Source organism: Ambystoma mexicanum, chromosome 3q (assembly GCF_040938575.1).
Source record: "Ambystoma mexicanum isolate Mex_15411 chromosome 3q, UKY_AmexF1_1, whole genome shotgun sequence".
Classification (NCBI taxonomy): domain Eukaryota; kingdom Metazoa; phylum Chordata; class Amphibia; order Caudata; family Ambystomatidae; genus Ambystoma; species Ambystoma mexicanum.
This window is the reverse complement of record NC_090926.1, coordinates 228,638,005-228,654,156: the sequence shown is the minus strand read 5'-3', so window position 1 is coordinate 228,654,156 and position 16,152 is coordinate 228,638,005. Positions and strand designations below refer to the sequence as shown.

The following is a 16,152-nucleotide window of genomic DNA, read 5'->3' as shown; positions in this document are numbered from 1 at the left end:
CTCTGGCCTGGGGTTGCCACTGGTGCCAGATGTGGAAGTGCCCGACATGGCAACCCCAGAGGCAGGTGTGGGTGGGCAACTGGGTCCTGGGGCTGGGCTGTGGAGCGATGTAATCCCAGTCGGGAGTCTTCAGTTCCAGCAGGGGTGGACACAGCAACTGGACCCCTGCAGATGGCTGATGTGCAGGCACCAAATGGCAGGGCACGGTGGCAGCAGGCAGGCAGGCAGGCAGCAGCAGATGGCACGTGGGAGGCTGCTCGGGGCACTGGGGGGCAGTAACTCGGCCTTCTGGGCAGGAGCGTGGGCTTCCGTGTGTTTTCGCGTGGCCAGCTTGATACGGAGTGATTTGGCACGTGAATATCCTGCACGTCAGCGTGAAATCCGAGGAAAGGCCCTTAGCGCGTAAGCGCGTCAGCACGCATACGCGATTCTATTGGACCAGAGTCCCTCAGCGCGTAAGCGCGTCTGTGACGTGACCCGCACGGGTGTTCCCCACTCAGCACTTGATGACGGGGCACACGTGGAGATACTGCACGTCAGAGTGTCATCGCGTGTAATTGGACAAAAGTGCGCGTACACGCGATTGGCCTATGTACGTGTATTTAATGGGTGCGCGGCCACTTACACACGCAAGTACGTCAGCGAACCTGTATCCCGTGGTGCGTGTGAATTTCCGCACGCTATTGGACTGGGAACTGGATTCCAGGGGTGCGCGGGTCACACGCTGTATCCCGTGGTGCGTGTGAATTTCCGCACGCTATTGGACTGGGAACTGGATTCCAGGGGTGCGCGGGTCACACGCTGTATCCCGTGGTGCGTGTGAATTTCCACACGCTATTGGACTGGGAACTGGATTCCAGGGGTGCGCGGGTCACACGCTCGCCTAGAACACGCGCAAAGCATAAATTGCGGACTTTAACAATAACAAGCTCAGACGCCAGGATGAACATACCGTTCCTAGCAGCAGTGGCAGTGGGCTACCAAAGGAGGAGGAGGAGGATAGTCAGGGCCAGAATATTCACACCCAGAACCAGCCTTTTCGGGATGCCTGATGACCAGGTGTATGGGAGGTACAGGTTTCCACCACACATCATACTGGACCTGGTGAGTGAGTGGGAGGATGACCTCACATCACCCACCCTGTGCTCCCAAGCACTCAGCCCCCTGGAGAAGGTCCTCAATGTACTGCACTTCTTAGCCACTGGATCATTTCAGCGGACAAGTGCCATAGTGGGTGGGGTGTCACAGGCCACCCAGTCACGCTGCCTACACCAGATCTTGAACATCATGACTGCACGCCCATCAGTCCGCAGGCACATATACCTGCCCAGAACACCTGCAGAAAGGCATGCTGCCGCCCTGGATTTTTACGCAGTGGCACGATTCCCCAAAGTGCTAGGTGCCATCGACTGCACCCATGTGGCTCTACGTCCCCCCAGGGCATCTGAGCACATCTATAGGAACCGCAAGCACTGGCATTCCATCAACGTGCAGGTAGCATGTAATGCCAAGGGAATCATCACCTCAGTATATGCCAACTATCCCGGCTCCACCCACGACAGCTTCATTTACCGAATGTCCACCCTAAGCCGGGACCTAGAAGCTGGGCGGCATGGCGATACATGGCTGCTTGGTGAGTATGTATGCCACTGCACATGCATGCATGTTGGATACTGAGCAAGGTCACAACCTCACCAATGATACCAATCCCCACCTCCACAGGGGACAGTGCCTACCCTCTCAGCCCCCACATGATGACGCCAATTCGGAACCCCACCACGCCACCCCAGGTAAGATTTAACACAGCCCACATTACAACCAGGGGCATAGTGGAGCGCACATTCGGAGTGCTAAAGTCACGCTTTCGCTCCCTTGACCGTTCTGGCGGGCAGCTGTTATACGCTCCCCCAGTAGTGTGCAGGATCATAGTGGCAGCATGTGTCCTGCACAACGTTGCAACATGCCGGGGCCTGGCCGTGGACATGGTGGTGGCCCCACATCCCCAACCACATGCACAGCCGCTGCGCATGGGAGGGGAAAGGGCACGGGGGGAGGCAGCCCGTACACAGCTAGTGGCTAATTACTTCACATAGAAATCACACCCCTGTGGAGTGCACACTGCCCTGGCACATTCCATCTGACAATCAATGATGACTCAACCTGACACTGATCCTGAATGTCTGGAGAATGAACCGGGAATTCCATGTCAGCCTGAGATTGTTCACCTGGAAGTGTCACAATGTGTGCATCCCTACCCACACAGACACCACCAATGCAGTTTTGTGAAGTTACACATTGAAGCAGCTAAAATGAATACCCACTTGCAAAATGCAACAAGAGGAAAGTGCCATGTCAGCCAACCCAACCCCAGCACTGCCACACGACACACCGTGCCATGTCATGCTAATTGCAGGTAAACAAAGTAATCCCCACAACATGACATCACTCTCACTATGTACAGTGGCACTATTAGAAACCTGCAACACCTGGAATGCTCACAGCAATGCCGGACCAACAACATACTTGAGCACGTAGTACCATTAACATGACATCACAAATGTTACATATTAGTAGTCTCACCACCTGGAAATGCCTGCACTCCCACCACTACCAACTGTGCAGTGTTGGCGCCATGTAGAGTTGTAGGTGCACTGCTGCCAACATGGTCCCCATCTCCAGACTAGAGGTCCTTGTGTGGACTTGAGGAAGGGACCTGCAAATTGGGAGGTAGACACAGAAGAAGAGTTACACATCAATGCAACATGCAGTGTACAACACAACAGCAATATGCACTATGAATGTATACACAGTATTGACTACAGACTGGCCACACAGCTCATGGGAGTCCAACGTCACTGTGTAATTCACTGTCACTTGGGCACACCCTTTGCAAGCCCATGGAAACGGTAAGCAGGAGGGGTGTGTGTGACTCAAACCCAAGCATCTGAACCAAATACATTACAAGCCTGCATGTGCCCAGCCACAATGCAGCGTATGCCCACAGGAACCACGGAAGCCAACAGATCGAAGCCAACAGATCGAAGCCAACACATCGAAGCCAACACATCGAAGCCAACACATCGAAGCCAACAGATCGAAGCCAACACATCGAAGCCAACACATCGAAGCCAACAGATCGAAGCCAACAGATCGTCCCAAAAAAATTGGGAATAAAAGAAATCAAAATAAAAATAAAAATAAGAAACAATCAAAAATGGCCATTGATGGGCCCGGGGGGGTTGGGGAGGCCACCCAGGAGGTCCGAGGACAGGATGCACACCAGAACCCACCTGCGTGGATCCTGGGAAGATAAAACACCTCCATGGGCTCATGGCCCACACGGCTACCCTATTGTGGGAGTATCACTGCTGTCGCTATTATCACCCTGTGCAGCTGCATCCGGAGGTGGTTGCACTATGGGAGGCAGCCCACGCAAGGCCCTAGTCTGCTCCTCCATGGCTGCAAGCATGCGGGTGTGGTAGGTCTGGTTCTGGAGGATGAGTGTGCGGAGGTCCCCATGCAACAACTCACGGGATGCCCGGACCTCCGCCCTCGTTGCCTGCATCTCAGCTGAGAGCGTACGGGTGGGACGCTCCAGCTGCTGTTCTGTCCTTTGGTGTGTTGAAGCCTCAAGCTCAACAAGAGTCGTCCTGAGGTGTAGGAGCTCCTGCCTCAGGGCTTCCCTGTGGCCCTGGGACTCAATGGAGATGGCCTCCTGCAGAGTCGCCAGTGCCGCCCGCCTGTCCCTGTTGGACCCCAACATGTCCTCCCTGTGTGACTGGCAGATGGAGTCGGTTGCCTGCTCTAGTCGCTCCATCAGCCTTTCTGGGGGGACAATGGAAGTGGCCACCCTATCCATGGCCTGAGCCATCATCTCGGATGATGCAGCCTGTTGGGTAGCCATACCGTAAATGGATTGCTCCCATGCGGTATTGCCGGGTGGTGTACGGCCACCACGTCGGCGGGCACCACACCTGTCTGGGGCAAGGCGAACTGCGCCTTGCTGTGCCAGCACTGCCTGAGGCTGCAGGACTGCATTCCCCCTCTGATCTGCTGGCCCAGGAACAGGATCAGATGTCGCGGAGTGTGACCCTGCATCCGTAACCACCGAAGGCGTAGCTGCCAACACTGACATCCCCATGGAGGGTACTGACCCTAGTGCAGGTGGGTGAGACAGAACAGAATCCCTCCCTGGAACACTCACCTGCGACGGCACGTAGGTCTCATCCGAATCAACACCTGAGTACAGCTCGGGGGAGGTGCAGCCAGAGACACCCCTTGAGAGCACGACCTGCAGCACTTGTGGGTTCTCCCCCACCACCACACCACGTCCCTCACTGGTGGTTGGTCGGCCCTGGGACACCTCCTGGGTCTGCACCATCTCCACAACCCCAGCAGTATCAGGTGCGTCTTCCCCTGCAAAGACATGAAAACAAAGAAATGGAAACAGGCATTAGCACCATGGCACACATTGAGGGCTGAGAAGCAAGAGAACCAGTACTTGATTGACACATGTCCCACATGACTAAAACCCTCCCATGCATGCACCCTCACTGCGTATGAAGTGCAGGCAAATGGCACACACTGATGACACCAAGATGGAAGATGAACAAATTTTATGCATGCTGCCTGGCAGTGGCATCACACATTGGCCTGTGATTGGCAGGTGAAACACACATGCCATCACACAGATGGCATGTACCATTGCTATTGAGTGAAGATGGAGAGGAGGGCAGCACCTATTCATTCAGTCCAGTTCCCGCATGTAATAGCTTTTCTAATTCTAACAGGTCAGATTTTTCACCTGGAGCTGCCAGTCTGAAATGGTCAAATTGCACAGGGACATGTGTGTACAAATGATATCCAGGTAACAAAGTCACTCCACTTTACCATACCCATGTCAGACATGTGACTAGTGGACAGTGACATGCCTAGTGAAAGTGGTGGAATGCAAACAAACTGACTGAATGAACAGTGAAAAAGAAGCAAATATGTTGTGTCAAGGTGACACTTCAAGGGCAACTGGCGTGCAGTTGTGCTAGATGTCTACTGTTGGCAGAAGGGATACTGCTATGGCCAAATGCAGCTGTGCAGGAAGGATTGCATGAAGCACATGGCTGACCCATACGACTCAGGCGCACACACTCTCACCTGGCACCCAAACAGAAGCCCTCACACACACACCATGCACATGGATGACACACACATGCATGTGCACTCACCGGACAATGCCTCGTAATCAGCCAGATCTCCCACGCCTTGGATCTGTTCCTCCGTGACGTAGGTCCCAGCGACTGACTCATGTGGAGTGAGTTCCATGTCTACTACTGGAGACCCACCTCCAGTCACTAGAGTTGCGGCATGACTTGAGGCCAGCTTACTCTTTGCCCTGCGCTTTAGGTCATTCCAGCGCTTATAGCAATCATTGGCTGTGCGCCTCACGATTCCAAGGGCACTTACGATGTCCGCAACGGTCTGCCAGTGTGCCTGGCGTTGTGCAGGTGTGGTCTTGGATCCTGCAACAATGACCATCTCGTTGTCATGTCCGGACACATACTCGACAAGTGCATTCAGTTCGTCATCCGTGAAGCTGGGCTTCCTGGACGGGCCGGACTGTGTAGCCGTGTCTGGGGCATCAGCCTGTGCCGGACGAGCACTCTTCCTCTTCCGCTTGGAAGGTGGTGGTGATCCTGAGTGTCCTGCGCCGCTCTGGACACTAGGGGCAGGAGCCCTGGTGGACTCTGTATCAGGAGTGTGGGATTGCACACTCAGCATGGGAGTTGGTGCAGGCATTGGCTCTAGTGTGATGGTGTCAGGGGGAATGTCAGCAGCATGGACTAGGACCGACACTGTCCTGGCTGGGTGTGTGAGGGCTGGGGTGGATGGAGCCGCAGCTGCCCCTGCAGCCTCTCCGCCCTGCCTCCTTGGTGCAGCAGATGACCTTGCTGCCCCAGATCCACGTGGCATGATGGCATCAACGTGCACCAGCGCACGTGTCGTAGCCCTGCTGACCTGGAAGTCAGCCATGGAGTCAGCCAGGTCTGGTGCCACAATGGGCTGGTCCAACAAGGGCTGAGCATGGATGGTGTCAGCCACTTCAGCCTCAACGGGAGGGGGGGAGGGGGGGAGGGGGGGGATGATGGGTGCCCTTGACTGGTCCTCCACACATGGGGGGACAGGCTCACCCTGCAAGTTACGACCACGTCCCCTACCGGATCCACCACAGCCACCACTTGTGGCTCTTCCACCTTTGCCACCCTTACGGAATCCTCGCCTCCCAGCCATGGCACTGATATTAATGTGCGTATGGGAGTGGCTGTAGACAATTGTCCTGGGCAATTGGGGGTCAAAGGGGTTGGGTACCAGATGGTAATTGTACCCTAGTGCTCTAGCACGGCTGATTGTAACCCCTGGGGAAAGATGACGGGTCACGCAACGCACAGGAGGCCCAAAAAAGGGAGATGACGTGCACTCAACCCCTCCTAGACCACGTGTGCAGAAAGAAAAACCTGCACTACGCTGTGGCACCCAGTAACACAAGAATGAACGTAGGCGTGTCACACGCAGCCTAGAATGACCTCTGAAGGGGTAGGCTACACACGGGGCAAGCACAGAAGTTGGATACGTGCGTGACTCACCGTCTGCCAGGTAAAAGAGCGTGAAAAATGAGCGCGTTTGGCTGGCTAAACCCCCGCCAAAAGAAGATGTGTACGCTGTCTGAGAAGACAGGACAACAGTAGAAGGGGACACTGTTTGAGGGAACAGGCCCAGGTAAACCAGTAAAAGAGAAAAAAGAGAAAAAGCTGTCAGAGGTAACAGGGAATACGAACTGGAAACGCTGTGAAGTAAATCGCGTGTGAAACGACAAGAAGTACAGAATTCACCCACTCGCTCTCCACGAAAAGCACGTACAAGGAAATGGTGTTCTACATGTACCTTATATACAGGCCCACACGTACAGCATCACTTACGCGGCGTGTACGTTCACCAATCACACGCTTTGTCACTCCTGCGTGTAGATCCATTTTCACCAATCACACGCTTTGTCACTTCTGCGTGTAGATCCATTTTCACCAATCACACGCTTTGTCACTTCTGCGTGTAGATCCATTTTCACCAATCACACGCTTTGACACTGGGACGTGTCACGCAACAATTTCCTGCACGTGCAGGTGACTATAGGCGCGCATATGCTGTTGACGGGTTTACGCGCTAAGGGCCTTTGCTGACGTGTGGGATTTCACTCCCTATCAGGCTGTCCACGCGTTCACACACGAGAGACCACGCTCCTGGCCAGGAGGCCAAATTACTGCCCCCCAGAGCCCTGAGCACGCTCCCACCTGCCATCTGCTGCTGCCTGACTGCCTGCTGGCCACGTGCCCCACAGTGCTGGTGGGTGGGGGTGTTGGGAGACATGGGTGGGGGCCTGGTGGAGGGTGCCCCTGCACTGGTGGGGGTGGTGGGAGACATGGGTGGGGGCTTGGTGGAGAGTGCCCCTGGTGGCGGGGGGGTGGGAGACATGGGTGGGGGCCTGGTGGAGGCTGCCCCTGCACTGCTGGGGGTTGGGGGTGGTGGGAGGCATGGGTGGGGGCCTGGTGGAGGCTGCCCCTGCACTGCTGGGGGTTGGGGGTGGTGGGAGGCATGGGTGGGGGCCTGGTGGAGGCTGCCCCTGGTGGCGGGGGGGTGGGGGTGGTGGGAGACATGGGTGGGGGCCTGGTGGAGGCTGCCCCTGGTGGCGGGGGGTTGGGGGTGGTGGGAGACATGGGTGGGGGCCTGGTGGAGGCTGCCCCTGGTGGCGGAGGGGTGGGGGTGGTGGGAGACATGGGTGGGGGCCTGGTGGAGGCTGCCCGTGCACTGCTGGGGGTTGGGGGTGGTGGGAGACATGGGTGGGGGCCTGGTGGAGGCTGCCCCTGGTGGCGGGGGGGTGGGGGTGGTGGGAGACATGGGTGGGGGCCTGGTGGAGGCTGCCCGTGCACTGCTGGGGGTTGGGGGTGGTGGGAGACATGGGTGGGGGCCTGGTGGAGAGTGCCCCTGGTGGCGGGGGGGGTGGGGGTGGTGGGAGACATGGGTGGGGGCCTGGTGGAGGCTGCCCCTGCACTGCTGGGGGTTGGGGGTGGTGGGAGGCATGGGTGGGGGCCTGGTGGAGGCTGCCCATGCACTGCTGGGGGTTGGGGGTGGTGGGAGGCATGGGTGGGGGCCTGGTGGAGGCTGCCCCTGGTGGCGGGGGGGTGGGGGTGGTGGGAGACATGGGTGGGTGCCTGGTGGAGGCTGCCCCTGCACTGCTGGGGGTTGGGGGTGGTGGGAGGCATGGGTGGGGGCCTGGTGGAGGCTGCCCCTGCACTGCTGGGGGTTGGGGGTGGTGGGAGGCATGGGTGGGGGCCTGGTGGAGGCTGCCCCTGGTGGCGGGGGGTGGGGGTGGTGGGAGACATGGGTGGGGGCCTGGTGGAGGCTGCCCCTGCACTGCTGGGGGTTGGGGGTGGTGGGAGGCATGGGTGGGGGCCTGGTGGAGGCTGCCCCTGGTGGCGGGGGGGTGGGGGTGGTGGGAGACATGGGTGGGGGCCTGGTGGAGGCTGCCCCTGCACTGCTGGGGGTTGGGGGTGGTGGGAGGCATGGGTGGGGGCCTGGTGGAGGCTGCCCCTGGTGGCGGGGGGGTGGGGGTGTTGGGAGACATGGGTGGGGGCCTGGTGGAGGCTGCCCCTGCACTGCTGGGGGTTGGGGGTGGTGGGAGGCATGGGTGGGGGCCTGGTGGAGGCTGCCCCTGCACTGCTGGGGGTTGGGGGTGGTGGGAGGCATGGGTGGGGGCCTGGTGGAGGCTGCCCCTGGTGGCGGGGGGGTAGGGGTGGTGGGAGACATGGGTGGGGGCCTGGTGGAGGCTGCCCCTGCACTGCTGGGGGTTGGGGGTGGTGGGAGGCATGGGTGGGGGCCTGGTGGAGGCTGCCCCTGCACTGCTGGGGGTTGGGGGTGGTGGGAGGCATGGGTGGGGGCCTGGTGGAGGCTGCCCCTGGTGGCGGGAGGGTGGGGGTGGTGGGAGACATGGGTGGGGGCCTGGTGGAGGCTGCCCCTGGTGGCGGGAGGGTGGGGGTGGTGGGAGACATGAGTGGGGGCCTGGTGGAGGCTGCCCCTGCACTGCTGGGGGGTGGGGGTGCAGGGGGACATGAGCAGGTGTGCAGGGTAGTCCCCTGTTTTGTAGGCTGCCTACAGGGGCCGTGGAGGGTGTACAGGGAACACCTGTGAGGACCCACCCAGCCTAATCGCGTGTGACTTCCCACGCACCCCTGTAATACACGTACCCAGCCAAATCGCGTGTGATGATTCCCACGCACCCCTGTAATACACGTACCCAGCCAAATCGCGTGTGATAATTCCTGCGCACCCCTGTAATACACGTACCTGGCCAAATCGCATCCCTGTAATACACGTACCCAGCCGAATCGCGTGTTAAACTTCCCGCATACCCCTGTAATACACGTACCCTGGCCAATCGCGTGTTAAACTTCCCGCGTACCCCTGTAATACACGTACCCTGGCTAATCGCGTGTTAAACTTCCCGCGTACCCCTGTAATACACGTTCCCTGGCTAATCGCATGTTAAACTACCCGCATACCCCTGTAATACACGTACCCTGGCCAATCGCGTGTTAAACTTCCCGCGTACCCCTGTAATACACGTACCCTGGCTAATCGCGTGTTAAACTTCCCGCGTACCCCTGTAATACACGTACCCTGGCCAATCGCGTGTTAAACTTCCCGCATACCCCTGTAATACACGTACCCTGGCCAATCGCGTGTTAAACTTCCCGCGTACCCCTGTAATACACGTACCCTGGCTAATCGCGTGTTAAACTTCCCGCATACCCCTGTAATACACGTACCCTGGCCAATCGCGTGTTAAACTTCCCGCGTACCCCTGTAATACACGTACCCTGGCTAATCGCATGTTAAACTTCCCGCGTACCCCTGTAATACACGTACCCTGGCCAATCGCGTGTTAAACTTCCCGCGTACCCCTGTAATACACGTACCCTGGCTAATCGCGTGTATAACTTCACGCGTACCCCTGATATGCACGTTACCCGCTTTGCGTTCCTTGTTTGGCAGCCCTGTAAACTGGTCCAGGGTTAGCGCAGCCCTTTGCGATGATTTAGCGATTTTGATGGCTTTTCCTTGCGCGAGGGCGTTCTTGGGGGCGTTACTGGCGCTGCTGCAGGGTCGCTGCGATACTCTGCGCCACGGCTGGTTTGGGAGCCTAAAATCCATGAATACGCTGTGCGCGGAAATCGGTTTTAGCGCACTGCCTGGCGCAGTCAATCGCACGCGGACACTCTGCGCCAGCCGCTTGCGACACTTTTCTGCGAAATTCTATGAATTACCCTGTATGTTGGGTTATTCAGTATTTATACTGCACCAGACAAGGAATTGGGCGGGAACAAGATGGAGCTGAGCTGTGGCAAAACTCGTCTTGCCGCTGCTCCGTTCCGTGTAGACCCGAAATGAGCAACATACCAGTTGCATTGCATGCCCAGAAGGAATACACGTTTCAATTACTATCCCAGACATGTTTAATTGGTGGTGATTCATATGTTCCCAAATGCACTTTGTTTTTATGTGAAACAGCCAGCAGCCTGTACTCAGTGCACCACCCCTCAGTCCTGCCCACACCACTGACAATAAACCCCCCATGTATTACCCTCTCCCGTGCATGCAAACGAGGAGGGGAGAGAGTTCCCCCAGTAAACTTTGTCCATTTCCAGCACTGTAAGGATGAAGGGTAGTTAGGTAAGGTTCTGCGCCAGTGTTAATTAAACTCAAATCAAGTGTATATATACAAAGTAGATATATTGTTGAGAAATAGATAAAAAATATATAATGTTATGTCCTTAGGTACAAAAAGCAGTCCTAAATTATCCAAGGCTAATATTTTAACCTTCCTAAGCCAACATCATTCAAATGGTGGCAAATGTTTCTCCCATCATCGGGCTTTGTCAAGGCGTAGCAAAAATCAAACCAATTTAAACCCAGTTGGTATGTCTAGATATACAAGTTATCTTGATCATCAAAAACATTGTTCATTCACAATCTTAGATGTTATCAACACAGTCTCAACGGCTTCCAGTGCTGCAATGCGCCCATCCCCACCGTATTGGTATTACGGCGCCTGTCTTTGTCTGACAAGTGGCGCATTGTGACCCTGCTAGGGTGTCAACAGACCTGGTGCTACGCATAGAAAGTATGCGAGGAACTCCACTGAAAAAGCCCAGGCAGACATACCCATTACATTGGAGCTGCTGTGCTGTCGTGCCGGCCTTGTTCTAATTGGACTTTGTCATCAATTGTTTTTTTTGTTTTTCTATTGTATTTTTATTGGTTTATTCAACCTTTAAAAAAAGCAAAACAAAAAGATACATCACATATAATTTTTCTTCCCTCCATCCATCCCTCCCTCCACCATCGTCATCATTAACAGCTCTATGGTCACAGCCATCGTGTCATATTAGAAGATAGGTCCAATGACAACTGGTTTAAGTTTCTCCAGACGTCCTTTTACTACACAAAGAAAGTTTATTAATGCAGATAAAACTGCTCTGTTGGAGGACTATCCACCGATCGTCAGCAGACATACACTGGTGTTCGTTAATCAGGGCTCCAAAGTGGATTTCTCTTTGTTGTTGAAATGCATAACCAAGTGTGCTTTCGGTCTCTTGATTTATAAGTAGGATGTTTATTCTTGCAAATGCTCCTTGCCCTGAATTCCTGTCAAAAGCAAGCATTGGCAAAGCAAATAGTTTTGGCTCTTCTGTAGGCATTAGATGGACATTTGCGTGCCACTGCCATAATAAGCCCAGGTACTAGCACCATTTCCAGATGTTGGCATAGCATGGCGATGTACTACCATTATGGCAGTGCCTGGAAATGTGTGTATGAATGTGGCCCTTAAGTCATTTCTTGCCACATAAGCTTTTATTTTAGCTGAGTCACAGCTTCATGGTGTTCAAAATGTGGCGATCCCCTGGCACTGGTCCCTCCCTACTTATGATCAACCGAACGCAACAGGTATCACATAATACTCTTCGGTCCCTGCATTGGATTGCCATGACTTTTTCTACACTGCATACAGCAACCATCATGCAGCCTGCAGCCTCCCACCTGCTAGCACCACCATATTAGCCACGGCGGGGACCAAAATCTCTGTGTGCCACTCCCTATCACATATCATCCCCATCTCCCCTCGGCCAAGTGGCTCATCTGGTATCCCATGCTGGCAGCCAGTGGATCTTGGGTATCCCCTATGGATAAATAGACACACACTTGCCACTGCCACAAACCAACTAGAATCATACAGCACACAAGACGCTGGCACTGCCAGCCTACACCCATCAACACCTCTGCTTTTGCACTTGTCTCCCCATTTATCTCACAAGCCCTCCATGTGCCAACCCCCCATAACCCCATTCCTGAACAACTTGTCAAAAGACCACTAAAATGGCAGGAGTGTGCTATGGCATACCTTTTGATGGTACCTTACAAACAAGTGAAGTGCCCTGTGATCCTGCCATGTAGCACGCCAGCCGGTGTCTTGGGAGATGTTTTGAGGCTTGGACCTCACCTCTGTGCCAAGGGCGCCCTTTATCATGTGATTTGTCCTCTCTGCACTCGGGAGGGCGAGGAGACCATTTCACACTTTCTTTTTTTGCCCTTGTCTTAGAGCAATGAGGGGGTTTTACCTAAGGCCGCTGTTAAGATCAGGTGGCATCAGTACTGGCAGGGGCATTGGCCATTTGTAAAAGAACGGAGGGTCTGCAGATTGCTTCGCGGTTAGTTCAATGTATTCACCGAGAGCCTCCTGGCTTTTAAGGCAGAGGGAGGAGTGAGAGGGTAAGATAAACACAGTGGGCCTCATTACGACCCTGGCGGAGTGGGTTTACGCCAGCGGTATTCGCGGCGGACCCGTCCGCCCCACTACGAGTTCCCGTAGCGCCATGGAGCGTTTTCCGCCTGGTTTTTCCGGGCGGAGAAATCCATGGCGCTACGGGACCTTGTTGTTAATTACGCCACCGTATTTTACGGTGGCGTAATTAACGCCTTCCCCACTCCCATTATACCCTATGGGGCAAAAATGGGAATGGGGAAGGGTAAAATGGGGAATGGGGATTTACCGCCCCGCCAACCTCGGAATGGGGCGGTAAATCCGCCAACCCCCATGGCGCTATCGGCAGCTTTCCGCCGTGCTCCATGGTGCATTTGGCGCCACGATTTCCGCCAGGGTCGTAATGAGGGCCAGTGGCTTTTAGAATGATTGTATTCATTATTAATGAACTGTATGTTTTTTGAATGCTTGTATCTTTGGTGTATTTTGAAAATGATTGTAATTTTAATGTTGTTTTTATTCTTATTGCTCTTGTACTTTGTAATGTTTCAATGCCGGATAAAAGCAAATGAAATGAAATGTGCTTTGTGCGACTCTGTGATTATTGATATCAGTGGTCGAAGTGTACGAAAAGAAGTAGTGGAACTATGTTTCCTGCTGGCCTGCACCTGCTCCCCACAAACCCCATTGCCACAACCCCTCCCACACACAATACACCCCCCAAACACTTGTACCTGCTGTTTAAGGGAACGTTCAGTGCAGTGCACTGAAAGTGAAGGTTTCAACTTCTTCCTACACTGTTATTTTAAAACAAAACCATTCCGGAACGGTTTCTTTTTAAAATAAAAGTATAGGAGCGCTGTACAAGGTAATTTAAACAAGTATAGGAGCACCGCTCCCGACCGCTCCCGCTCACTTCAACCAATGATTGATATGGTGTTTGTATTTGTTCATTACAAAATAAAAAGTTAACACCCACACGGTGAAAGTGGAGAAAGTGTTGGAGCGTGCTAAAGATATTCTCCCCTATCTGCCCCGCAGGATGCGCGTGGTCCGGCGATCGCTCTGCTTCATTTCGGTCGTGGCGGTGTCCCTAGCGGTGCTCTGTCTTCACATCTGGACGTCGCGACTCTACAGCGTGGTGGACATCAGTAACCGGGCGCCTCCCGAGGACCTGCTAGACTACGGGGTGCTCGTGCCCTCAGAGAAATATGCCCACATCGCATTCAAGTTGAAAACAGAGGTGCTGGGGTAAGTTTGTGAAAAGCATGATGGTAATTACTTCACACCCAGGAAGAGAGTAATGGGCAGTGAGAGCTGTATGATATGTGTGTGTACATACCGGGTCCATAAAAGAGTTGGGGCAGTATGTTCCAAGTCATTTCGCTGACCCCGTTTTTTCCGACGGGCGTTTTGCTGCAGGAGTTTAGCCAAAAAACTGAATTGACATTTTTTAAAATTATTTTTGGAGGGGGTTCCATCCCTCCAAACCCCCCTTAATGATTATTTTTTATTTTCCTTCTCCCCACCCCTTTATTTTCCCCTTTCCCACACCCCAAACAATTTTGATGCAAATTTTCAGCAAAACTCCCGTGGCAAAACACCCGTCAGAAAAACGGGTGTCGGCAAAAGGACGCAATACCGGGCAGTAATAATATACAATGTGCAGTGCCGCAGGAAGTGATGTCAGAGGATGTGAAGTCACTGCAAGGCAAGGCCAGCCTCTTCAAGTAAATCGAAAGTATCTATGTCCTTGGGATTTTTTTATTTTATTTATTTATTTTATTATGCATTTGTTAGGCTCTTATACATCAAGTAAATAGTGTTTCAAAGCACACACAGGACAACGGGGAGGGGACATGGGAATGAAACTAAATATAATAACAATGAATAGAAAGAAAGGGGCGGTCCTAATAGGCCTTGTAAGAATTCAGAACATGCAAGTGCAAAGAGAGAGAAGGGACGAGGCTGGGGGTAAGTGCTAGCAGTTCCACGGAGGGAAGTGCTAGGGAGTAAGTTGCAAGCAGCTGTTAAGTGCCTGGCAGATATCACTTGGTAAGAGTGGTCAACTACCAATACAATAAGTGCAGGCCATTGAGACAGCACAGGCCAGTGGGCGCCCAAAGGCAAGTGCTGGGAGTGGGCGGAGGCTGAAAGCGATTGGGGCGTGTGGAGTCCAGGACCCAGAAGGACACATAAGGGCCCTGGTGACGACTCTCGGCAACTGTGGGGTTTAGCAAGGGAGGGAGAAGGGGAAGGAGGAGGTAAAAAGGAAATTCTTAAGGAGCTTCTGGAATTTGAGGAGATCCGGCTCATGTCAGAAATGAAGGAGGAGGCTGTTCCATAGGAGGGAGCCAGCCAAGCAAAGAGATCGGCAACCAGCTTGCTGTTTCGAGAAGTGGTTGACACACAGAGTTGGCGGTAGAGGAGCGTCAATATCTGGAGGAAGAGTATTTGGGGAGAGGCAGTTGTAGATAGCATGGTCCCCGGCCCCAGATAGCCTTATGGATGATGCAGAGGGATTTGAATTGAATCCTTCCAGCAACCGGGAACCAGTGGAGAGATTTTAGGGCTGGAGAGATGCGGTCCTTGGGCTTGAGGCCAAGGATAAGTCTTGCAACCTTATTCTGGATAATCTGGAGTGGACATAGAGAGGAAGAGGGTAGATTAAGGAAGAGGCTGTTGCAGTAGTCCAGCCTAGAGAGTACCAGAGCTCTAGAGACATTGAGGAAAGGAAGGATTCCTTTGAGGAGGTGGAGCTGAAAGTGTGCCTTCTTGGTGAGGTCATGGATGTGAGGGAGGAAAGAAAGAGAGCGATTGAAGATGACTTCAAGGTTTCTGGCTTCAAATGATAGAGAAGGGGGAGAGCCCATGGAGGGTGGGCATAGTGAAGGGAAGAAAGAGGGAGCAGGAGTCCCAATGGGAAGGATCTCAGTCTTGCTGGCATTGAGGCAGAGATCATTGGAGGCACACCAGGACTGGATGGCAGATAGGCAGTCAGGAATGATGGAGGAAGTAAGGAGGACATCAGAGGGAAGTTTGAAAAAGAGATTTGTGTCATCTGCATAACACTGGAAGTAAGGGGAGAAAGTGGAAATTAGGTATGCAAGCGAAGCAAGGTAGATGTTAAAGAGCTAGGGAGAAAGGTTGGAATCCTGGGGAACGTCACAGGTGGAGATAGCGGTGGGAAAGGAGAAAGAGCCCAGGATAACGTGGGAGCGATGGTCAGTGAGGAAGGAGGTCAGCCAGACCAGTGCCCGTTCCGAGATACCAAGGGTATCGTGGAG

The 16,152-nt window shown here is 54.1% G+C and overlaps 1 protein-coding gene across 4 annotated transcripts in view; it reads left to right on the top strand.

The window, feature by feature from the left end:
* The window catches only part of B4GALNT1 (beta-1,4-N-acetyl-galactosaminyltransferase 1), a 654,742-nt gene that overhangs the window by 348,722 nt on the left and 289,868 nt on the right, over positions 1 to 16,152 (top strand). For all 4 annotated transcript variants that reach the window (XM_069653609.1, XM_069653610.1, XM_069653612.1 and 1 more), the window contains one exon: positions 13,907 to 14,116. In XM_069653609.1, the coding sequence (XP_069509710.1) occupies positions 13,907 to 14,116 (210 nt within the window). The remainder of the gene's footprint in view (positions 1 to 13,906; positions 14,117 to 16,152) is intronic.